This window comes from Zeus faber, assembly GCF_960531495.2.
Source record: "Zeus faber genome assembly, chromosome: 2".
Classification (NCBI taxonomy): Eukaryota; Metazoa; Chordata; class Actinopteri; order Zeiformes; family Zeidae; genus Zeus; species Zeus faber.
Window position 1 is genome coordinate 13,509,994 of NC_137189.1, and position 26,705 is coordinate 13,536,698.

The window sequence follows — 26,705 nt, forward strand, 5'->3', positions numbered from 1 at the left end:
GTTTATTACGCACGTCCACATCCCCCTGGGACAGAAGGCAAACGCTGCCCCCTCGGGTGGGGAGCGTGGACTCGAGCGACTCCGACGACCGATTTGCGGGAACGCAGCATCCGACCGGATATTATCGATGGGCGCCGGTGACGTATTTCCGTGCCGTGAGCGCAACCCGTAGAGCTCGCAGCCTCGATTTCCTCGCCGTCCGGTTCCTTTGGTCGCACGGTTGTCTCTCTCCCGCGCGGCGCAGGTGTCCGTGCCTCGGAGTGCGCTCGGTCCGGTCGAGTCGTGCGATGAAACGGTTTGTTTCGCGGCCAGACGAGTGTTAGCTAGCTAGCTAGCTAGCTGGCTAGTTAGCCACAAAGGCCTCGACGCGCCGTCCGTTCAGCATGTATCCCTCCTGGGGGAACTACGGTGGCCATCAAGCGCAAAACTTCGGTGGCCCTGGCCCTGGCCCCGGCCCCGGCCCCCCCGGCCCCGGCCCCGGCCCCGGGCCCGGGCCACGGAAGCAGCAGATGGGTGACCAGGCCACGCCGGCGGCGGCGTACGGCGGGTTCGAGCCCCCCGCCGGCGGCTCCCTCTTCTCCAGTCTGCAGGAGCAGCACCTCCAACAGATGCAGCAGCTCCAAATGCTGCACCAGAAGCAGCTGGAATCGGTGCTGCACCACAACAACAGCAACGCCGGGCCGTACGGCGGTGGAGCCGCGGGTGGATACTCTGCGTCGCCGTGGCAGGCGGAAGGACCCGGGCACGCAGACGCCGGGTTCGGCGCCCCAAACTACTACAGCAACGACGAGGCTCACCCGACGGGTCCCCCGCCGGACCCGTCTCAGCCTCCTCCGCCGCAGCCGTGTGACGCGCAGCCCAAGCCCCCTGCGCCGGGGCCCCCGCCGCCGCAGGAGACGCAGAATAACGGAGCTCACCAAACAAAAGAGGTAAACACAACGTCCGCCAGTCGTCATTTCGCCTTCGTCCTTCTTGACGATATGGCGAACGTTCCACTCACTGTAGACTCACAGTAGACTGACAAAAAGTGATAATAAATGGCAATATAATATAAATCAGAAATATATATATTTATATTATATATATATATATATATATATATATATATATATATATATACCCACACAGCAATCGAAAACTAGAAGCATGAAGAAGTGCACCGTGTGCAGTATGTATGTATTCAGATGATTACCGTCCAAAGAACAGTCTATTCATTCATTGGTACACAGTGGCTCTGAAGTTTTTGAAGTTAGATTTCACCCTAAAACATTTGGGAGTTTTGATTGCATTGATGTTAACGGTTATTGAACTGAAAAATAAGTTGTAGGTTGACATGTTGAAGGTTTACTACTGATCAGACTCTCAACCATTGTTATTCACAACTACGGGCAGCTACAAATCCCTCCCCCGCCCTGCCTTTGGTAAGGCAGATCACACCTCCATCCTTTTCCTACCAGCCCGCAGACAACGATTAAAGCAAGGAAAACCGGTTTGTCAAACAGTCCCAACGCTAGAGTGAGGAATCCACTGCCACTCTCCAGGACTGTTTCCAAACCATGGACTGGCAGATGTTCTTTGTTGCAGCTGATAGGGACATTGATGCATACACAGACTCTGTCTCAGCCTACATCTCCAAGTGCATTGATGACGTCGTCCCGAGAGTCAAGGTCAGGACTTTCCCCAACCAGAATGGTGATGTCTGTGCTAAGCTCAGAGCACGGTCCTCCGCCTATAGCTCTGGGGACATGGAGGCCTTGAGGAAGTCCAGATGTGACCTTCGGAAAGCCATCAAAGATGCCAAAAGAGCCTACAGGGACAAGCTGGAGTCGGACCACCACAGTTCCAACCCCAGACGCATGTGGTATGGACTGGGCACCATCACAGACTATAAAGGGAGAAGCAGGAGTGATGCCCAGCTAGCCGCCTCTCTTCCGGATGAGCTCAACACCTTCTACGCACGGTTTGAGGCGGGCAACACCATCCTGGCTACAAGGCTAGTGGAGGACCGGGATGACTGCACTCTGTTCCTGTCTACGGCTAACGTGAGGAGAGCTCTTAAAAGAGTGAACCCTCGGAAGTCTCCAGGGCCTGATGGCATTCACATACGCACAACACATACGTGAGGATGCTGTTTGTAGATTACAGCTCAGTATTCAACACAATTGTGCCCGCTAAGCTTGTTCCCAAGCTCAGGATCCTGGGTCTTAACACTTCCCTCTGTAACTGGATCCTGGACTTCCTGACAGACCTGGCAGACCCCAGGTGGTGAGAATGGGGAAATCTCTCCTCCTCTGCACTGACCCTGAGCACCAGAGCCCCGCAGGGCTGCGTACTCAGTCCCCTCCTGTATGCCCTGTTCACACATGACTGTGTGGCCACCATCCTAGGTCTCATCTTCAACAACGATGAGTCCTCCTACAGAGAGGAGGTCAGCGTCTTGGCAACACGGTGCCAGGATAACAACCTCTCTCTCAACGTCTGTAAGACTAAAGAGATGATTGTGGACTACAGGAAACGACAGCGGGGGGACACGCCCCCATCCACATCGACAGAGCTGAAGTGGAGAGAGTCTCCTGCTTCAAGTTCCTTGGTGTGTCCATCAGTGATGACCTCTCCTGGTCCAGGCAATCGGGCGCAGCAATAAAAATGCCCAAAAGCACCTATTCTTAGCATTCTCACTCACATCACCGCTGATGCCTGATGTTTTTTTTTGTTGTTTTTTTTAATGATCTAGTCAAGTTTATTTGTATAGCCCTTAATCACAATACAGTCTCAAAGGCCTTCACAAACCCACAATTAACATAAGAACTCAACAACATCCCCTGGTCTGAACCCTCACCCGGGCAGGGAAATACTCTCCAAATGAGGAAGAAACGTTGAGAAGGGACCCAGTGTATACGCTAGTAGGAGTTATTAGCTAGCTATTATCATTTTCTTACAGTGTTGCGGTCAATGTAGCCTATACTGCTTTATTCGTTTATCAAACGCATTTGTCCAAAGGTTTTTCATAACATGTGCATCTGTGAGTAGTCATCAAATCAACTTCACCAGAGTAACTTTCAGTTATAGCCGCCGTTTGATACCTGTTTGGTTACATTAACTCTCAAAGCAAACAACTAATCCACAGCTTTTGATCAAGTCATTTTTTTCAGCACAAATTTAAGCTGCGCAGTAGCAAGCAGTGTTTAATTGTGCAAGAGCAGGGGCCAAGGTTTGTGTTTGTGTGAAAACACGATAGCACTCTTTTTTTTTTTTTTTATATCTCTGACAAATGTCAGTGTTAATATGTTGTTGTAAATCTTTTCTTATGAAATGGAAAAACAGTTCATGTCTCTGACTTATTAACGGACTAAAATTGTATCCAGGAGCAACAACAGTACTGGTACAAGCAACATCTTCAGAAGTTGAAACAAGAGAGGGCTGAGCAGATCCAGAGGGACGGCGATGGCCTTAAACCACCAACACCTTACAGCCATCCCACCCCTCCACCCCCATCTGAACCACCCAAAAATGCGCCGCCTCCTCCACCACCAAAGGAGGAGCCACCACTGCCACCTCCACCACCCGAGGAGGTAAGCAGGCCTTAAAGTAGCCATATTATACTACTTTTCAAAGGGTGAATTTGGTGTTCTGAGGTCCCCAAAACATGTCATGCCTGACACAGGTGTTTTTTTTTTTTTTTTTTTTTTTTTGTTGTTTTTGATGAAAATACCACTCAGATTATGAATTCTAACAGGCCTTAAAACCCCCTTTGTTCCTGACGGCCTGTTCAGTGTGTGTGTTGCTTTAAAGGCCCAGTGTGTAAAATTTACTGGCATCTAGCGGAACAGACTTGGGAGAAATGGAATATAATAATTATGTTTGAGCTAGTGTATAATCCCATGAAATTAAGAATTGTGTTTTTCTTACCTCAAAATGAGTCCTTTATATCTACATGGGGAGCGGGTCCCCTTCCACGGAGGCCACAATGTTGCACCGCCATGTTTTCACAGTAGCCCAGAACAGACAAACCAAACACTGGCTCTTCCTTTCCCTCTAACCTCCATAACATTACCTGTGTGTCTATCCAGACTCTGCAAACGGATGCTAAAATATCTATCCTGCTAACACTATCTCGCTATCAGACATACTCCTAGAGTAAAATTTAGGTTTAGCTCTTTAGCATTACTTTGCTAATGTTAGCTTGTAGCCACCGTAGCTCCTCCTATGTCGTTGGAAAGGGAGGTGTGGGGGTGTATTCAGTTTGTTGCAACTTGCAGCTCGATACCACTTATTCTACATACTGCTCCTTTAAATGAAAATTAACTTAACTCTGGAACTGTTTGCTCCAGTTCTGTGAGGCACAGGGGTTTGAGCATGAGTAGTAGGGTTTGGTTCTATGAAGTAAGTAAACTTTCACCTTAGAAGTACACAAAAATCTGTTTCTGAACAAATTTGAGGTGAGAAATAAGCAATCCAGTTGCAGAATCTTTACTCATACTGGATCTACAAGGCCTAATATCAAAGTTTGTTTTGACTTTTGTTCCCACTGTTTTCTTTGCCATGTTTCAAGCTTGTGGGGGACACTGCATGGTGCTTTTTTTTTTTCTTCATACAATTAGGAAATGTTGGAAAATAAATACATTGACAATAAAAACGGTTTTATTGGTTTTGAATGGAGAAATGCGAAGTGGATCGTGCGGCCACTGCATAAGCCTTCAGTCTATGTACCACAAACTGTTTGTTTGTTGTTTTTTTTTTTGTTTTTTTTTGTGTTTATTTATTTATTTATTTGGAAACCCGCCGCAGAATATTTTTTTTAATACTTCCATTTCCCTCATCAGCTGCTGTCACAGGCAGTTGGTTGGTATTTATTCCTCTTTCTTTTAAAAGATGTGTGCTGGGCTGTGCAGCCAACAGAGTAGTTCCCATGCAAAAGCGCCGCACGGCAATTTTTTGCAAGGGTGCTGGAACTCCGCGCCATGCGCGTTAGGTAAATCAAGATGGATGCATCTGAAGGAAGGTTGTGCGAAGAGGTCTGCAGTCTGCTATCTGTACAATCCATCCATTCGTGACCACATGGCGTTGAAGTAATTGAATGAGATGGCACTCTATCCAAAGATCTGGACTCATAATTTTTATACCAACACTTTGCACAAATTCAAGACTATATATATATATATATATATATATATATATATATATATATATATAAAAATCTGCACTAAATACAGTAAATATACATATTATTAATACTTTCTACTTTTCTAGTTGTTCAAAGCCTTCCCTCAGGACTTCTTAGTAATGTTTATAGCAGTTCTTTCAGTTTTCCTTGGTGGTTTGTGCACAGCGTCCCCTGTCTTTCAGGAGAATATCGCCACAGCATCTTCACTGCAACGTGCAACTATATATGCTCGTGCTCTCTGGTAGTGCACACCTCGCTTTAGGAGGTCCGGTGGCGCTTGGTAGTTCTCCAGCCATAGGTAAAGTTACTCAGATTGGGGGCGGTTCTAATTCTACTGATACCCCATGTGATTTAGGAAGGGGTTTACAAATCTGAGTGGCTTGTTGAGTCACATGTTTTCTGAAATAGACAGCTCACAAAAGCTGCCTGGGTTGTCTTATTTCACAGTTTGTGTGTTAATAGACCCATCAGATACGCAAATGTATGTGCACAAGCACTGAAAAAGTGTTTTTTTTTTTTTGTTTTTTTTTCATAATGGGTGCCCTTAAGTTCTTGTCAAGTCTGTCACATTTGTTATCAGCTTTGTTGGATTAAAATTTCCAGTGCTGCAGCCGCCCCTCGATACTTGTTTTGCAAATATTGCACTCGGCTGTTTTGCTTTTCTCCGCTTTCAGTCTGAAGTGCTGTTACAAAGCTGACATTGGGATATTGATGTTGTAATGTTAATGTTAGCCCACACATGGCTACTGTTTATCACATGGCCTACCGCTTTTTACGTTATGTCCAATAGGGGCCATCACGGAAGTGTTACTGTGATATATCGGGTGAGATTTGCAGAGGATGAGATTCTCACAGGGGACCTATTATGCTCCTTTTTACACACGTTAATATAGGCCTCTGAAAATACCACTCAGATTATGCATTAGAGCCATTTGAACATACCTCCATACCGTCCTGTTCCAAAATGGGCTGTTTCTGTGTGTGTCACTTTAAATGTAAATGAGCAGCCTGGCCCCTAGTTCTGTGGGCCAATGGGGTTTGAGCTTTACTCCAGATTCAGTTGTATGTACTCTGTAAACTGTCACTGATTTCACCTTATTAGTAGTACACTAACATCTCTTTCTGGACAAATTTGAGACAAGAAATAAGCAATCCAGTTGCGGAGTCTTCACTCATATTAGATCTATGGGGCCTAATTTAAAAGCTTTTTCCGTCTTTAGTTGCGGCCACCGCATAGAGACATCCCATCTGGGACACCACACCAGAGATTTTTTTGCTTGATGTAAATGTCGTAAAATAAATACATCTACAATAAAAATACTTTTAATTGCTTTTGTTTGAAGAAATGCACAATGGATCGCACACTGCAGCCTTCAGTCAACATACCGTATTTCTTTTTTTCTTTTTCACATGCAGCAGAATAATTTTTTAAATACTTACATTTCCATTTGTCGGCAGTTTCTTTACAGACAGTTGGTATTAATTCCTCTTTAAAAGATTTGTGCTAGTCTTCCCAACAGCGCTTGTTATTCTCAGTGTCATTTCTCCAGCTGTGGGTGGAGTTACTCTTGAGATGCACGGCGGTTCTAATTCTACTGTGGGCCCTCTGTTCATACTAACTTGTTTTTTTGCAGTAAAATAAATTGATAAGCTGATGGTTCACATTTGACAAGCAATTGGCATATTTATATGAAAACATTATTTGATCGGCCCACAATCAAAGCGTAGCACCCTTTTTTTATTTATTGATTTTGCAGGCCTCATGAAGTGGGTCAAGATATTTTCAGGTTGCATACTGTACCCTTGTTAAAGAGAAGTCTCTGGCTGCAGCAAATGCCTAACACCACAAGATGGCGATATCAGCCGATGCCTACCACTTTATTTAAACATTTCAGTCAGAGAAACAGGCTGCTGAGAGATGGAGTAAATATGTCCGAGAAAATGTCAGGGTTGTGATGTCAACAGTCTAATGCGTGGATGGCAAGATTGCTCTGCTAAATTAGATAATGTAAACAATATAGTCACTTTTTGCAGACATTTAGGACAGCAGAGCTTGTCAGCATGACAACAGATTGGTAGTTCAAGTCATTGGTTCAAGTCACAGCGTATTGTTCTTTGCCGCTGAGAGGAAGTTTATCCTGTTTCCCCAGAGTACTTAAAATATGTTTTCATCGCATATGAATCATATGTTGGTTGTTGGACAGATGATGCTGTGTAACACACATTAATTCAATTCTGGGAGTGTCACCATAGAAATTGCTCAATGTGTGGTTCTTTTGATTTGAACGCTAAAGACAAAAATATAACTGAATGATCCTTACTTTGAATCATCTGCATCTTGTTTTGAGTTTTTTGCCTCTGCCTCAGTCATAATTTTCCTTTATAGGGACTCCTAATCATTTTACCTTTAACTATTAACCACAAATTAATGACTCAATGTCTGTGGCTTGATTTTACAGTTTAGTTTTAGAGCTACTTGTGTTAGTGAGAATCAATTTAAATATTTAATCTCACGATTGTCCATAGTTTATTGTGATTAATTGCACATTTTTTATATGTTCAGAATTTGCCTTAAAGGGATACTTTTCAAGTGTTTAATTCTCTTAACATTACAAATGTGCTTGTTTTTTGCAAATGTATGTTTATTGTGAATTAGTTTATAACACAAAATAATGACAAATATTGCCCAGAAACCCTCATTGCTATGGTACTGTTTAACCAATGGCGAATGAGAACGTAGAGCGCACGTCACCGGATATCCCACATTCTTGTCTCTGAGCTAATCACGGCGCACATAAGAAAACAGTCTTTTATTTGTAACTTTTTAAATTGTGCTGATGCCCCCCCCCCGCTGATGCGGGGGGGGGGGGGGGGGCTGTGTGTGTGTGTGTGTGTGTGTGTGTGTGCGCGCAAAAAAAAATGCGTTTAACATGCGTTAAAATAATAATAATTTGCTTTAACGTGTTATTATTGCATTAACTTTGACAGCCGTTAGAGTGCATTCTTTCTTCATACATGTTTCATTTTGGGGTGATAGAAGAGGTTTGCAGTAGCCTAAACCTCAGTGTGTTCAAATTGAATGAAAAGGGAATTGTATGGCCATAACGTTTTATTGGCAAATGAGAAATGTTGCCTTAATTAACAGCAGCGCCATTCTACTAATGCATATATACAAATGAGATACAGTAAAAATTGTAAGGCCAAATCCACCGTGTCACATATTTCCACCAGAGTGTGTCTTTACATCACCCACCCAAATTTTGTGTTTTTCTACAGCCGGACAACCCCAAGGACCCAGAGGAAGCTGCCCGTCTGCAGCTGTTACAAGCTGCAGCCGCCCAGTGGCAGCAGGTTCAGCAGCAGAGGGCTGGCATACAATACCAGGCTCTCATGCAACAGCATGAAAAACTACAGCAGATTTTAGAAAAGTACCAACAGTTGATTCAGCAACCAGCAAACATACAGGTAGCTTAGCGGTGTTTTTGTTATTTATTATTATTAATTTATTTAATGACTAAAAATGTCCATAGTGGTAACTGGTAAATTCAAAATTAACGTTTTGAAAAAAACTTTTTGGATCTCTGTTTAACACAGGTATTAATTAACCATAATCTATACATGCATCTAATCCATTTTTTACTTTTTTGTTATTTACAGTCAATGTCCAGTGAGATGCAGCTAAGGCACCATGAAATGCAACAGAAACAGTTCACCCTGTTATTTCAAGATTGGGAACACACTTTCAACCTCTGGTATGAACAGTTCCGGACCTACCCTCATAAAGACCAACTCCAGGACTACGAGCGGCAGTGGAAGCAGTGGCAAGAACAGATGAACGCAACACATGCTCACCTACAAGAGCGTGTTGCTACTCTCCGGACTACGATGCCCTACCCAGCCAACCAGTACAGTGCGGAGCAATGGGAACAGTATAGCCAATACTCTGGACAAGAGTTTCAAGCGCAGCCGCAGATGGCAAGCCCAGCAATGCATGATGCTCCTGCAGCTGTTGGTCCCAGGCTTCAAGGTCCAAGGCCTGTTGGATTTGGGCCGCCGCCAGAATTGCCAACAGGACCCCCTATTAGAGGAATCGGTCCTCCCCCTAGGGGAGCCCGACCAACTGGCCCTCCTCCTATTCAACCATCACATTACAATGGCCCTAGAGGTCCAAGGTGAGCTGTAACTTGATGATTATTCTAAATAGTGAAAAATTAACTTAAACATTGTGTTTTTGTTTAAATTGCTTAAGCTCCTTTAATTACATGTTTTATGAAGTTATGTGTATTTTTATTTGAATGCATCAAATTTTTAATATTATTGGCATACCTTTTGAGAATTCCATAACAAGGTTTTTTTCTGAATTGAACCCTTACTCCTAATTTAATTTTCAACAGGTTTGACGGCCCCCGAGGAAATGCCCCCAGGTTTGACCAACCACAGCAGCGCTTTGATGGTCCTCCCAGATTTGAACGCCCACCATTCGATCAACCCCATAGAGGGAATCCACCTCGATTTGGGCAGCAGCCTAGATTTGAGCAACCTCCGAGGCAACCCATTCCTCCGAATCGCTTTGAACGCCCCCCTGCACCCCAGCAAGTAGTCCAGCAAGCTCCCCATTTTCAAACGGACACAACCACGATACCATCAACGCCATCAACCAATACTTCTGTGAAGGCACCAGTAAAACTGTCAGGGCAGCTGCCGACCAACAAAGAAAAGGCCTCAAAACCCAACAGAGACGACTTAAACATGGCAGATGATATCCTTGATGGAGCTGAAGGCTTCTTTGTTCAACAGGACCCCATTCCACAGACATCAAAAATTAATGCAAAACCTGATATTGTCGATTGCAGCAAAGGTTTGACTGGTGGTGATAAACCTAAGCTAACTGTAACTGCTCCCTCAGCTGTGCCATCACAAAATTCAGCTCCCGTGCAGGTAAATTCCAAACCAGGTGGGCCAGTGACTAATAAAACCAATAATGTAACTCAGACCGGTCCGAAGCTTCCTGGCGACAAACAAGATTCACAGCCTTCTGGGCAAACGCAACCAAGACCAGAACCTCCAAAGGCAGTGACACCTGCAATGTCGCGTGGAAGGGGTCGAGGGCAGCCGCAAGGCCCTCTCCAAGGACGAGGACGTGGGCAACAGGGCCACGGCGAGTTCAGGGGGCCTAATAATTTGCCACAGGGAGAGGAAATGAATGACTTCGATTACATGGAACCTTGTGTAGATTTGGAAACACAAGAAGAGCGGGGGGAGTACTGGCAGAATTGCTCATACGAGGAGTCTGCTGCTGAAGAATCGCAGCCCTCTACTGAACAAGATATGTGGATGCCTGAGGAACATCATTTTGTTGAAGAAGAGGAGTACTATGAAGGCCCAATGAGGGCAGGACCGCCTATGGGAAGAGGATTCCCTATGAATAGAGGGAGACCTCCTATGTCAAGGGGAGGACCTCCAATGGGAAGAGGTGGACCTCCTATGGGAAGAGGAGCACCGCCTATGGGTAGGGGAGCTCCTATGGGCAGGGGGGGACCCCCTATGGGCAGGGGAGGACCCCCTATGAGTAGAGGTGCCCCAATGGGGAGGGGAGGACCCCCTATGGGGAGGGGAGGACCCCCTATGGGAAGAGGAGGACCCCCTATGAGTAGAGGGGCCCCAATGGGGAGGGGAGGACCCCCTATGGGCAGAGGAGGGATTGGTGGACCTCCTATGGGCAGAGGAGAATCAATGGGGAATCATTGGGAAGATCCTGAAACAGCAGAGTACTGGGAGGAAGAAGAACCCTACTGGGGTGAAAGGAGACCTCCAATGAGGGGTATGAGACCCCCGTTTCCTCCCGGCCGAGGCCGCCCCCCCCGGGGCCATCCTGGTTTTATGCATCCGGGTAGAGGACGCCCCCCTTTCCCACCGCACGGGCCAATGGACCATGATCACCTAGGACACCCAGTAGACCCGGAAGGCATAGATATGGAGCTTATGAGACACCCCATGCATGGAGGCCATGATCCTCGTGGCCCTCCAATGAATCATGATATGAGAGGCAGGCAACATCCACCACCACCACATGAAATGGGGGATCCACCATATGAAGACATGGATGAAGAACCAGAGTGGCCTCACCCCCCACATGGCAGAGGCCCTCCCCCTGCTCCACATGAGCTAATGGAGAGGGGGGCGATGAGGAGGCGACCTATGGGCCGTGGCATGGGTAGAGGGATGCATCCTGGTCCCCCTCATGAGGAATACGAAAAGGAATACGCAGAGGGCATTGTGGAGGATTACTGTCATGGGGAGGCTGGTTATGGCTGGCGGCCTCCGCGAGACTATCCTTCTGATGAACATGAGCGAGTGGATCGTCACTATGAACATGAATGGGACAGGGAGCGTGTGCCACCTGAAAGAGACCTTCCTCCCCACATGCCACCACCAGAGCGCTTTAGAGAAGGCCATTGGGCAGAGGAAATTGAAAGAGGTCGCCTACATCCGTATGACGAGCACGAAAGGGGAAGAGGGGAGCTCAGGATACGCGAGTACAGAGACGAGCCACAATATAGGCGTGAAGAACCGCCCTACCCGGAACCCCGCCCTGAGTGGAACAGGCCCGAGAGGCACCCACCACTACCTGAGAGAAGTTATCCTCCAGAATATGAGGACCAAAGGCCCCGCTATGAGGACCACAAGCCTTCGATGAGTTTGGATGCTGCACCTCCTCCACTTCCAGCAGCATCGCTTACCAAGGTCCCAGAGAGCCCCATTGATTCAGCAGCTCAAGGAGCAGGAGTTCTTGCTCTGTCTCAGCGTCAGCATGAAATCATCTTAAAAGCTGCCCAAGAGCTTAAACTGATAAGGTGATTTTTTATTTTTATTATTTTTATTTTTTTACATTTTTGACATTTGTTAATTAATAGACAGGAATTGTCATAACATTTTTTTTTAATATATTTTCAGTAGCTCAGCCACCATTTACTTAGGTATTATCTGTCCATTAGATTGTAATTTGTGCTAAAGAAATCGATTTTGAATTAAAATGTGTTTTATTTTTAAATAATTTCGTGCGTAACAACAACTTGTCATGCAACAATAGCCAAATATGAAGCTAAAAGATCGGCATTCTGTCATATTTTCCCCAAATAAGGTATAGTGTAAAATATGATGGTAATTCATATATTCAATCATGTTTCATTTTACATTCATATGCATTTTTATGCTGAAAGATTTGTATTCCTTTTGTTTACAGAGAAATGCACGAGGGGAAGACTCCTGGAACAGAAGCCCAACCAGTCATACCTGACGCCCCACCTGAGCTTCCAGCTGGTCTCTTGGGTTTGGAGATTCCTCCAGAAGTGAGGAATGCTCTGAAGGTGAAACATAACTACATAATTTATTGGTTTTCAAAAAGCGGTTCACAAATACCACTGAAAGATAATGATTCCTGAACTTCCAAGTATTCGATTTTATCCATTATTTCAACTCAACAGCATAGAATAGTCCTAAAACAACACTTTATTAATAACTAACCTTTATTTATGTTTTGAGATAGCTCTTGGTTTTAGAATTGTTTTATTTTTAGCCTGGTTTCATAGCGATATCTGATCATGGGTAGGGTCAATCCATAATTTAAAACATTTCATTTCATATAAATATGTTTGTTCATCTTCAGGGCATGACTGCAACTGGACAGCCAGCAATTAGTGATTCTGTTGCGTGGGATCCCAAGCCTCCAAATGCGAATTACAAGAGCCTCTCTGCTACTCCTTCTGCGCCAGTGATACCAAAGACTGTAGATTATGGACATGGGCATGGTAAGTGAAGCCAAGGAGACTTTCAATGGCCATAATATTGACCATAATATTTCACAGAAATAAAATTACCGACTTCTTTTGGTGACAGTTGGTGACCAACGTTTTTATTCTTTAGAACCAGGCACCACTGTTGAGCGGATCTCGTACGGTGAGAGGATTGTGCTGAGGCCTGACCCGGTATCATCTGACAGGGCATATGAAAAAGGTAATTTTCCCAGAAGTATCACTTATAGGTATTTGGTACTGAATTTAAATGGAGCTTAGCTTTTTTAAGGTTGTATAGGCGTTCCTATTTCCGTGCTTGCTAAGTAATTTTGTTCTCATCACCATTGTACCAGAAGCTCTTGGCGGCAGAGATCCTTATGGCAGAGACCCATATTACGAACGACGCCTGGACCCTTACATGGACCGCCGAGAGTATAGCAGAGAGAGGGAACTCTACAGAGACAAGCCACCTCTAGATTACGAACGAGAGCGATTTGAGAGGGAACGATACCCACCAAGAGAAGACAGGTACTATTTATTTTTCTCAAACTGTTTAATGTCCCCCTTTGGCGAAACTGTCGGGAAATATAAGGCTTTTGTGCTTTTTTAATATTTCTTTTTGTCTGCTTTTTACTTCAAGCACACAGCCCATGGTTGTTGAAGAAAGGTAGTATATCACATTGTGTCACACATGTGATTAGTCGTAAACAACTTGTGTGTGCCAGTGTAAAATAAGAACTGTTGTTGCAAAGTTCAATAAAGTATAACCCTTTTGCTACTTTGCTCCTCTGTGCAGAGCGCCTCCGCGGCCAGGCTACAGGGAAAGAGAGAGAGACACACGGGAGAGGGAGGGTAGTAGTCGGGATCGAGATGATCCCTACAGTAGGCCCGGCTACGACAGACCCCCATATGAGCGTACGACAACCGAACGCAGTGGGCCAGAGCGCTATGGACACAGCTCCTCACCTTACAGTACGTACACCCATTATCGGTCAGTTACAAGGCTAGTTGTGCAGTCGCCCCAGACAGTTGATTTTTTTTGTGTGTTTTGTTTGTCGCTGAACAATTTCTGGTAGAATGCATATGCCTAAAATTATATAGGTTGAGCAGTCAAATCGTGTCATATGAAACATCTCTGGGGACTAAATGCTCTCATTGCATGTAATGTGTCTTTACAGTGGAGAGAAGGAGCTATCCAGAGGAGCGAGGCTCTGGCCCTGCATCGTCCCTGCCCCCTCCAGCCCCGGCTCCCCCAAGAGTGGAGAAGAAACCAGAGATAAAGAATGTGGATGATCTACTGAAACCACCAGGCAGATCATCTCGGCCAGAGAGAGTATGTCCCCACTGCTGCCATGTTCCATCGAGTGACAGTCATAGTTTTAGTTTTGCAAATAAAATGTAATTACGCAATTTTCTTTTCTAGATTGTCATTATAATGCGGGGACTTCCAGGAAGTGGTAAAAGTCATGTTGCCAAGCTTATACGAGTAAGTGCAACCAGAATGAAAAATAGAACCCACACATCTCTGCTCTCTCCAGCCAAGACTAAATTGATTTGATTAAAAAAAGCCCAAATTATATTTTAATATCGAACCTCTCTTACAATTTCAAGGACAAGGAGGTTCATTGTGGCGGCGCCCCACCAAGAGTCCTCGTCCTGGATGACTACTTCATGACAGAGGTTGAAAAAACCGAGAAGGATCCAGACACTGGAAAGAGGGTCAAGAACAAGGTTTGTTCTTCTAAATGTTTTTTTACAGATGCAATGAGCATATTTGTGAAAGGCACAAAGGAGGGATGAGTATTAAAAAAAAAAAAAAAATAAATAAAAAAAAAATATTATAATAATGAAGATATTTCGAATCTTGACTTGTTTTTCAGAATTCATTCCGGCTATAGATCGGTTCTCACATTTTGCACTGTGAATTTTTATGTTAAACTCAAACCCAAAGCAAACAACGATGCATTTCTGAGTACTCAAAGGCACTTAAGCCTTATTGAAAAAGCTATATGGAAAAAAAAAAAAAAAAAAAGAAACCCTTTCTGATCTGACAGCACATCATCAAAGATGGAATTCTTATTTTGCAGGTGCTTGAGTATGAATACGAGCCAGAGATGGAAGATACATATAGGAGCAGTATGCTAAAAACTTTTAAGAAAACTCTGGACGATGGCTTTTTCCCATTCATCATCATCGACACGATAAATGACAGAGTGAAACACTTCGATCAGTTCTGGAGTGCAGCCAAAACCAAAGGTTTTGAGGTGAGTTCCTTTATTTAGAAAGCCGTTTTCTTTTTCAAGTTAATCAAATCTGCATTTTACTAATCTTTGTAAAATGTACTTCCTAGGTTTATGTGGCTGAAATCACTGCGGACAATCAGACTTGTGCAAAGAGAAATGCCCATGGCCGGACACTGAAGGATATTGCAAAGGTCAGTGTCGCTCTTTGGTTCTGCACTATACAGATCTCCAATATGTCAATGTGTAAGCATTTCAACATCACAAATGCAACCTGCATTATATTCACTGAATGTTTTTATACAGATGTCCACAAACTGGGAGTCTTCGCCCCGTCATATGGTGCGCTTGGATGTCCGCTCTCTGCTTCAGGATGCTGCTATTGAGGAGGTAAGTTCATATTGGATCGTCACTTTTCTAATTGCTCCAGACTTTGTACTGTATAACCAGTGAACCTGATAATACAATTAAACCAAGAATAATAATACCTGAATTAAACTCAACACTGTTATTCCCAGGTTGAAATGGAAGACTTTAATCCTGACGATGAGCCCAAGGAGCCCAAGAGGGAGGAGGAAGAAGAGGGTGATATGGTAGGATATGTATTTTTTGCTTTCATAGCCATGTATTTGGTAGAACCATTTAACACCAATCTATGGTCATTCCTAGTACAGGCGATTGAGTGAAGCCCCTTTCATTAGATTTCCCAACTACCCTTTCTCATACTATAGCTAGTGAAGACTTTTCAAAGAGGTTTTTAGTTCAGAGTTTCTTAGTGCTTGGTCATATCAAGTTTCACATAAATGTAAATTATAGCATTTTGATAACATATTTTTTTGATCGGGTAAGTTTTAATCAATCATTATGGGCCCAACACTTCACTCATTATTTAATCTAGATGGTATGTTTTTTTGTTTGTTTTTAATGCCAAGCAACAATTTGAGTGATTGCATTTATTATGATTTATTTATGAATTTATAAATGCTTTCCAATGTAAATGTGTTGTTTTCTTCCTTCAAATGTTATAAAATTGCACGATACAAATCTTCGACAAATTTACCTTAACTATTTTAAACTAAAAGGTTTTTCAAAAGAACTAATTTCAAGTACCATTGTAACATTCCTGTTGGTGTTTCTATGCAGATGGCATAGATTATTTAGGCATCGTCTTGCCTGAAATAACTCATACTTCAGACTAAACTGTCCTACATTTCTGAAAAAATGAAAGTGTACTTTCTGTTTTTCCTTATAAAATATACAAATTATTGACCCTTAAGCATGTACAGCCAACTTGGAATATAACACAAACAAACTCACATTAGGGCTCACACCTGGTGTTCCCATGACAGTGACACTAGGTCAAGACATTTGTGTGCAGAGGATCTTCATAGTGGTTTGTATGAAACAGCAACTCCCCCTTTTCCAGGTGAAATAAAAGTGTGTTTTTATAAATATAAGTTTCAAGTTAACACCCCATTTTCAACCTTAGCATAACCATTACCAACATGTGCTTACAAAATGATGTGTTAAATATTTGGAAATGTTTTATATTATTATATATTATATTCATTTATATTAATATGAATTGAATCAATGAAATATACGCATAATCTTAACAAGGTGATACCTACACTTGGTCGCAGTGGGGTTACATGGACTAGAAATTCAATCCTAGGCCTAAGAATTAGTGAATTTCAAAGAAGTCTGTATGCCATAATTTTTTGCCAACCACAGTTCCTAAACTTGAATGGTTTGATTAGCATAAGACTAAAAGTATCACTGCTTGAGCATGACATACAAAAATGACACAAGCCTATCCATTTGGTAGGTTCTTTTCAGTGTATATAAAATGAGACCATAATATTTTTCACTTGTCGAATAAGGTACAGTAACTAAATAAGAAACTATTTAGGCCCGGAACCTTCTGAAATGGGAACCTTTGCAGTCCCTAAAAGAGTGCTTGCATGCTTTCTCACAAAACGAGCGACTGCTAGGTTTGATACGTCACAAAAAGAACCCATCACGTGACAAAACTACCATAATGGCACCATGGCAGGAGTGTTCTGGCTTTCAATTTTCTTTTTCTAAAATAAAAGTAGCAAGGTGAAGGGAGTACTGCCAGCGAGCAGTGAGTGTTAAATCAGCTGTTTACCAGAATATACGAAATGTGGTTTGTGTACTTGACTATTCTCATTTTGCTTGTGTTTGACCAGTCAATGTTGTCCAGTACTACAAACCCCACCCTAATGGTTCCCATAATCCCAGAACGTACCACCTGGCTTACAGGAACATTTTGGGGGGGACCAGGAACTATCCAAGTGGAACTAATTTCTGAACTTAGTTCCTGCTGTGGAAGAAGGCCTCAGTTCCTAAATACTGGGAACTAAGTTCCTGGTTCCTCAAAAGGAAAATCCCCTGTTTCTATACAGTGTTTCCAAATTGTTGCCACTGGGTCCGTTTCGCCACAAGATGCTAAGTGATTTATGGTATAGTCATTATGTCTATAAAGACTTGCAGCCACATCACTCTCACTCTTCTCATTAATACAAAAACAAACTATCGAAGGACAGCGTGAATCACCGGGTCTATTCAAAGTTCTAACCAGAAGGATTTGCATCCCTACACCACCGTTGACGACCTAAGCTTTTGCTCAATGTTACACACTGGAGTGGAGGAACAAATGCTTAGTGCAGTTGTAGTGCTCTCTCCACTGCTCGAATGAAACGTAGCACCAACATGAAATCATGCGTTATGGCCGTTCTGGCTTCAACAAGGCTTACCTTAGCCAACATGCTGTATGGAGGAATACTAAAACATGTATTTCCCGTGCTTATTATTGGCAAGCTACTGCTCATTAAGATTTTCAATACCCTTTAAAATCTTAACAAGCTAACTCCGCGTTGAGAGATGTTTTTTTTTTTTGTTTTTTTTGTTTTTTTTGTTTTTTTTTTTGGGCCAAAAAATGTATTCCAATTCTATGCATGAATCTATAACCTGTAAATTGGAAAAAGTAATATCTAAAATGTCCCACTCTATAAACATTTACTTCAACTTTTTGATTTGTCATTCAAAAAGATGCAAAATGAGTCACAAATTAATAAATATATGTAAATTAACCGTTTTAAGTTTTTTTTTCCTCTTTATTTTTTATTTTTTTCTCTCCAAATGTCAAAAAGTAATCCATATAATTTAGGTTGTGAATTGTCAAATCTGCATCAGTTGATTGATCTTTACGTTTGAGTTGGTTTTGGTTTTTGGAATTTTGATACAAGCACAAGTAAAATATTACTCATTGCTATACTCTGTCACTTAGACTGTAGCTCCACCTACTCTGAAATTGGCATTGGACACGGCCAGGCCGTGTTGAATTTAAAAAGAATATTAATGAACCAACTGCTTATCAAATGAACTAGCTCTAGAGTTTACAACTCATATTTAGTTTATTTTTATGAGATGGATGCTGCAATACAGATTATTTTTGTTGGCTATATATTCTTACCTTAAATATACATCTTTTACCTCATAGCCCAAGACAAGTCAAAGTCTTGTGAAATTATTAATTTCAGAATTTCTGTTTGAGTGATTATGGCATTCCCAGTAAATCAATTTGCAAGTACTCCCATTCTGTAATGTGTCACACACATTCTTCTAAGAAACCTCCGAAGTCTTAAAATCCTTAGTATGATGTCAATCACTTTGAGGTCTACCTAAGTAGCTTTTCTTTTAACCTAAAAATTAAGTTAAAAGAAAAGTTTAAACCCGGGAACTTATTCTAATTCACCAGGCAATTAGGGAAGAAAGAAGTTGGGTTTTTTTCATATATTCTCTTGAAATGTGTTCAACTAAGTCAAAGTTAAATTCAGCCATGAGAAGAAAGGTATTTTAAAATATGTAAAATGAAAACTAAACGTGGACTTTCACAATATATTTTGCATGTATTTACAATTGATATTACAACAAAGCAAAATCGTTGACTTTTCCTCGCTTTTGTAGCACTATACAGAGGCCCCTTATTATTTATTTAGCTCACATAACAAACTAGAAACACTACTTGGCCAAAACTATGAGGAAACCTGTCTGTTATCACCTTCCAAAAGCATTAATATGGGGTCGGAGTCTGACATGCCTGACCTTGCATGTACACTGTAATGTTATGATTTCCCTTCACTTTATTCAAGGGACCTAGCCAGAAACATGACAATCCTCTTCCACCAAACTTTACAGGTTGCACTATGTCCAGAACTGCTAGCGTTATTTTGACATTGGCCAAAGCCAGATTGGTCCCTCAAGCTGCCAGAGGGTGAAGCATGATTCCTCACTCCAAAGAATGTGTTTCCGCTGCTCCAGAATCCAATGGCAGCAAGCACTCTACCGTCACAGCCATGATTGGCTTTGCAAAGTTGCCATTGGACACGGAAGCTCATTCCATGTAGTTCCGGACGAACAGTTCTTGAGCTGATGTTGCTTCCATTGGCACTGTAGGGCTAAATCGTGAATGTTTCATCCAAGGAAAGATGATTTTTATCCGCTTAAGCATTTGGCAATTCTATTCTGTGAGTTTGTTTGGCCAACCACTTTGTGGCTGAGCTGTGGCACATTGAAAGTCGTTGAGGGCTTTGGTACAGCCCATTCTACTTCCAATGTTTGTCATGTGGCTGTATGCTTTATTTTATACACTTGTCAAAAATGGGTTTGGCTGAAATTGCTGTATCACAAAAATTAGGGGTATCCCCATACTTCTGGCCATGTAGTGTATTTACCTACCCTCTGACTTTGGGGCAAAAAGTTCTACCTCAGGATCTTTTTGAAGGAGAAGCATTGGGGTTCAGTATTTCTTTGTATGTGAATTCAAAGACAATTTACACATTTATTTTGTATTTCATTTGCATGCTCACTAGAGGGCTAAGCAATGCTTGGTCTAGAGATATTTGTTTCTCTCAACAACATAAAAACTATTTGCATGCCACTTTGATGTCTAGACATACTGGTCTACAACTACATGATTCATAATTCCATCACTCGTTGATGTTTGCTCTTCTAACCAACCACAGCACTCTTCTCTCCACTCTTTTCAGCCACTCCCGTTCCCCTGCTCTCTCTCTCTCTCTCCCCTTCACTTATCCCCCTTTCCCATCCGAGGGTTAACCGCTGCAGTGTGTTTCTGTATAATTTAGGGTTACATTCCAAAAAGTAAATGGGAGATGGACACTTCGGAGGCAAAACTAGGTAGGTGATTTCTTTCATTTGTTTCTCTTAAATTCCTGACTGATATCCCCCTGAGTAATCCCCTCAACAGTCTTACCTTGTCAGATTGACAGATTATAGCATTTGCACTTCTTCTCACCGTAGTTAAATTTATGTTGTTTAAGACATTAAAACTAGTTACAAGGGACTTAATTTGTGATTGACTAGCAGTCTATTGTTGGGCCAAGAAAGGTAATATGCTCCTGTTTGTCGTACAACCAACACATTCTAGTTTAATATCCACTGATTTCCTTAAGAGCCTGATTCAGAACTGATTTAACTGAGAATTGGCGTTTGCCTACAATGTTAGTATTGTCTATCCAAACATCATAGGTTTTAGAGTGATGGTTTATCTCTCTGAGAACCTGGACAATAGAGGTGTAACGATTCACTGATACTAATCGGAAACCAGTTTTAATGTTAAAGATGTGACTACATTGAAACGCGGACCCCTGGATCAATCTAAATGTACCATGAACCGGTCGATGGCCTTATTCTGAAAATAAGAATCGGTTGAGATCGCACACGCACATTCCCTCTTGTGAGATTGAACCGCCCACAGTAACAAACGCATCCATAGTGATTACAATATTATATTATATATTACTATATCAGAATCACAATATATTAGATATTATTATACCCAAAGCCATAAAGTAACAAAATTACTTGTGATTCCCTGTGTTTTACGAAATATCTAAAAGTGAAGGTAAGCAATGCCAATTTTAGAATCTGATTCAGAATTGGTTTATGTTCAACACGTTCATTTACATGTACTTTGAATTTCTTATGGCGAAGTTTGGTTCACTTCAGTAGAGACCAAGCTCAACAGTCCGTGAAAGAAGAAAAAAAATAAAATAGGATTTAAATAAAAACAACTTATGTAGACATTTATCTATAATATCTGTATAAAACAGATTATTTGTATGTATACAAACTGTCAAATACAAAACAGAAATCGTCAGATATTTAAGATATACTTTTGTAGAATTGGCTTATTTTAATTTATAATGGAAAATGAATGTCTACATTAAACAAATGTTAAGAACTGTATCTGATTGCATCGTATCGCACCGAATCGTTCCGTATTAAAATTTATCGTCCCTTAATCGTATCGTAGTCCTTGTACAGTTGTGGTCAAAAGTTTACATACACTTGTAAAAAACATGTATGTCATGGCAGTCTTGAGTTTCCAATTATTTCTACAACTCTTGTATTTCTGTGATGAAATGATTGGAGCACATACTTCGTCTCAAAAAACATTCATGAATTTTGGTTCTTTTATTAATTTATTACGGGTCTTCTGAAATGTGAATGAACTAGAATGAAGAATCTTTATTTGTCGCACGGCACACACACCACAACACATGGACTCATGCAGCGACGGCAACTAACACACACATGCTTTTTCAAATGGTGGCCGGTGAAATTAGTTCTCGGCTTTTGACTCATCCCGACATGCCCTTCCTCCCCGGCGGGGCAGCCTGGAACAGCGTGTGGCATACAGCTACAAGCCCGGGGACCATGTCCGTCGACGACGATGTTATTGCCAAATGATTTTTGTGACCAAATCTGCTGGGTCAAAAATATACACACAGCAACATGATTTATCAATTTTGGTGACGTGGGAAGTTGTCAATCAAATTTGCTTTGTGTCATGGCCTCCTAACTCCTTGTGGGTCATAATTATTGACTACAGCTGATGACTTCTCTGAGCCCATTTAAATAGGGATCATTTGACACACAGACTGAGCCACAAACACTACAATGGGAAAGTCTAAGGAACTCAGCACAGATCTTGAAAAGCGGATTGACTTGGAACAAGTCAGGAAAGTCACTTGGAGCCATTTCAATGTAGCTACAGGTCCCAAGATGAAATGTGCAAACAATTGTTTGTAAGTGTGAAGTGCATGGCATGGTTGTCACTGCCACGATAAGGAAGAAAACGCAAGCTATCACCTGTTACTGAGAGAAAATTGGTCAAGATGGTCAAGAGTCCTCCAACCAAGAACCACCATGAAACAGGTCTGCGATGAAATAGAAGTTGATGGAACACAGGTGTCAGTGTCCGTAGTCAAGCGTATTTCGCATCGCCATGGGCTGAGAGGCTGCCATGCAAGAAGGAAGCTCTTGCTCCAGAAGTGGCACCTTAAGGCTCGACTGAAGTTTGTTGCTGATCACACACAAAGGCCTTCTGGAGGAAAGTTCTGTGGTCAGATGAAACAAAAAATTTGCTATTGGGCCACAATGACCAGAACTATGTTTGGAGGAGAGAAAGTGAGGCCTTTAACCCCAAGAACACCATACCTACTGTGGTGGTGGTAGTATTATGCTCTGGGCCTGTTTTGCTGCCAGTGGAACTGGAATAATGGAATAATGGAGGATTACCTCCCAAATTCCTCAGGAAAACCTAAAATAATCAGCCAGAAGGTTGGGTCTTGGACGCAGTTGGGTGTTCCAAAAGGACAATGACCCCAAACACAAAGTGGTAAAGGAATGGCTAAATTAGATTTGATTAGACCAATTGTCATTGCACTGAGTACAAGTACTGAGGCAACAAAATGCATTTCTCTGCATTTTACCCATCCTAGTAACTGACGTAGATAGCAGTGGACTGCCATGTAACAGTGCCCGGGGAGCAGTTACATGAAGCTCTACCTCCTGAGCCACCGTCCCCTTTAAATCAGGCTAGAATTAAGATTTTAGAATGGCCTTCACAAATCCTGACTTAAGTCCCATCAAATTGGAGTGTACGGAAGAAACAAGTCTGTGTTAGAAAGCCAACGAATTTAGTTGAACTGCACCAATTCTGTCAAGAGGAGTGGTCAAAGATTCAACAAGAAGCCAGAAGCTTGTGGATGGCTACCAAAAGTGCCTAATTGAGGTGAATATGGCCACGGGACATGTAACAATATTAGCATTGCCGTATATATTTGGTCACATTTTCAGAAGACCCATAATAAATTCATAAAAGAAACTAAATTCATGAATGTTTTCTATGACAAAGAAGTATGTGCTCCAATCATTCCATTAAAAATGAGAGTTGTGGGAATTACTGGAAACTCAAGACTGCCATGACATACATGTTCTTTACAAGTGTATGCAAACCTTTGACCACAACTGTAGGTATGTATCGAATCGTCTTATGAGGGAGAGATGCACACCTCTTCTGGGCAACCTAAAAATACCACAACACAAAGTTAGAAAGTTATTGCGCCTTAATATTCTGGTGCTCTAGTTTGAAGACAAAAATGAGCAGTACAAACAGTTTCTTTGGTCAGGTATGGAGCACAATAGGACATTTTTTCACATAAATATCTTCTCTGTGAAAAGTAGCCTTCATTTCTTACAGGCACAAATATTATCTTATCTAAACATCTTAGACAATCATAATGTACAGTGCATTTAATGGGAATAATCTGATCGCTGTATTGGGCAATTTTGCAGTGCGATCTGTGTGTACCTACTGATTGACTAGCAACAGATTTGCATAAGTTTGGAACTTTTTATCAGTCTGAATCAGGCTCTTATGTGTCATTTATGCATGGTCAGAACTTCAGAACATTATGTATTTTCTTCATAAATACATCCTGAATTTATACATATTCAATTAAAACTTTTATTTAACACAGTATCCTATTTATTGATTGTTGCTGGGACTGTAATACAAGTACTGTGATAATTAAAATAAAGTGAAGTCTTTCATTGAGCCTTTGTCTGATATGACACAGTAATAAACAGTGCTGCAACCGATTTGGAATAAAAGCTCAGATACATTTTTAAGATAAATAAATCTTACAATGGAGGTGAACAAAGACTTCCAAGAGTAAGATTTAACACAGATTTATGAGAACATTTGTTCATATACAAGTGTGGGATAAGTTGAGCATGTTTTCCAATGACCCCCTTCTTTCAATAAATGAAAGTTCCTAGATTTGTAGACACAGCCGAAAGTAAACTGGACAGTGTTTCCCCTCCCTCTCTACAGACAAACTGGATGGCATAAGAGGCGGCGGGAAAAGGAAACGTGAAGGCGCATCAGGTTTGGAGGATCTCCTTCAGCTGCCAGACGACTATGCTACACGCATGTCGGAACCTGGAAAGAAAAGGGTAAATCGCTGCCGGGCACCCTGTACTAGGCCTTCTTGGCAAACTTAAAATCACATGGCTAACGGTCTGTTACCTGCTCATGACACAACATTCTGGTCGTTTTAATTCTCATCAAAGGTTCGATGGGCGGATCTGGAGGAAGAGAAAGAGGCCGATCGAAAACGCGCTATCGGCTTTGTGGTGGGTCAAACGGACTGGGAGAGAATCACGGACGAGACCGGCCAGTTGGCACAACGAGCTCTCAACCGCACTAAGTATTTCTAAGAAGAGAATCTCACTCCTCAGTGTCCTATTCCAGTACAGGTGTGTATTATTTTATTTCTGTCGGCAGGTCTACAGACAGGACTGACTCTTTTGAAAAGTAGAATAGGAAGGAAGTCAGTATGTTTAAAGGCAAGATACACATTTGGTTTTGTAGCTTGATTTTACCAACAAACCACTTCACTGAGTTTTCTAGTATTACATTTTACCATTATCAGAAACACAAATATCACAACTTGCCATTTCAATGTGAATATCATGATGATAGTGAGCTTTACGTAATAACTAGTCATTTATGTTCAGATCTTTAAAACTCGGGCCAGCTTTTGGCTGAGCAGAGTAGCAGTGGTAATACCATGTGGTTGAAAATAGGTTTTACCACCAGAATTGTGAGAATAGTATTGCCAAGGTTATTTATTCATGTTAGACAAATGTGTGAATGTAAGATAAAACATTTTGTCTGCGTTTTCTGCTTTTCTTGAGCAAGACGTGTCATTGGGAATACTAATCCTGACTGGAAACCCCTTATGATGTTAAAAATAAAAGGCGTTATTATATTATTATCACTGATCAGCCACAACATTCAAACCAACTTCCTAATATTGTGTAGGTCCCACTCGTTCCGAAACAGCTCTAACCCATCAAGCAGCATTAACTTTTTAAGCAGCTTGTGCTACAGTAGCTCTTCTGTGGGATTGGACTGAGCAGGGCTAGCCTTCTCTCCCCACCTGCATCAATGAGCCTTGGGCGTCCATGACCCTGTCACCAGTTCACCAGTTGTCCTTCCTTGGACCACTTTTGGTAGGTACTAACCACAGCATACCGGGAGAACCCCACAAGACCTGTTGTTTTGGAGATGCTAGGACCCAGTCGTCTAGGTATCACAATTTGGCCCTTGTCAAAGTCGCTCAGATCCTTACGCTTGCCTATTTTTCCTGCTTCCAACACATCAACTTCAAGAACTGACTGTTCACTTGCTGCCTAATATATCCCACCCCTTGACGGGTGCCATTGTAACTAGATGAGCAATGTTATTCACTTCAACTGTCAGTGGTTTTAATGTTGTGGCTGATCATTGTATACCAAATGTCTGAACTTGGCAAAGCAGCACAACTTTCTCTCTTGATTAATAACAAATCATTTTTTCTGCAGGTGTCCACTTTGTGAAAACAGCAGAACTTGTCTACAGTGAAACGGCTATTTTATCACGATCCCACTGCTTATGAACCTTAGTTGTGTAATTAAATGTTAAGGATACAATAGTTTTGTTTTAAGTAAATGTTGATACATTTATACTTTCCATGTTTTGTGCTTCTTCTGGTGATGCTTATGTATGGTACCCAGTTACATTTGCTTTGGTGTTTTATACCCTACTGGCGCAATGTATAGCTGTAGCGTTCATGCTTTGTTGATTTAAATGACAAAACAATTAAAGTTTTAAAAAAACAAATCTGTCTCTAGCTGACTTTTGAACTTTTCCCAAGCTTCCTAAAAACATTTTGAGAGGCTTATTTCGTGAGCTTATCAAGAATGGCTGTTTATGCCTTGAAAGAACTTAAACTGGTGTTTGCTGTCATGTTTTCTCTATTTTATTGATTATTATCTGACTATATTCCTGATATATGTCTAATATTTGTTTTGCAACAATATATAAAACAACTGTGGCTTTCAGTAGAACAGGTCATATTATGTAGGCGCAAAACTGCACAATATCAACAGATATTAAAGTACAATGACACTGGGTTCAAGACATTGTATTAAAGGCAATTCCAAAACGAACCACAATGCTTAACAGGAAGAAAAACAATCTCACAGTATCGCGTGTGGACATTTCATTTCAAGAGGGACTGTCTTCATCACAGGACCTTTCATGGCTCCTCATCCCTCCTCTGG

The 26,705-nt window shown here is 41.9% G+C and overlaps 1 protein-coding gene across 1 annotated transcript; it reads left to right on the plus strand.

The window, feature by feature from the left end:
• Positions 1-509: 509 nt before the first annotated feature.
• ylpm1 (YLP motif containing 1) lies at positions 510-26,262 on the plus strand (the record flags this gene model as incomplete). Its single annotated transcript, XM_080022862.1, has 21 exons — positions 510-929; positions 3,366-3,572; positions 8,441-8,629; positions 8,822-9,336; positions 9,559-12,018; positions 12,408-12,531; positions 12,831-12,972; positions 13,088-13,177; positions 13,311-13,485; positions 13,754-13,929; positions 14,136-14,290; positions 14,381-14,443; positions 14,569-14,688; positions 15,045-15,221; positions 15,308-15,391; positions 15,504-15,587; positions 15,716-15,790; positions 20,372-20,423; positions 24,430-24,551; positions 24,669-24,854; positions 25,965-26,262. The coding sequence occupies 20 exons, from the start codon at positions 510-512 to the stop codon at positions 24,813-24,815; spliced, it is 5,577 nt and encodes a 1,858-aa protein (XP_079878988.1). The 3' UTR covers positions 24,816-24,854; positions 25,965-26,262.
• Between the last annotated feature and the right edge of the window lie 443 nt (positions 26,263-26,705).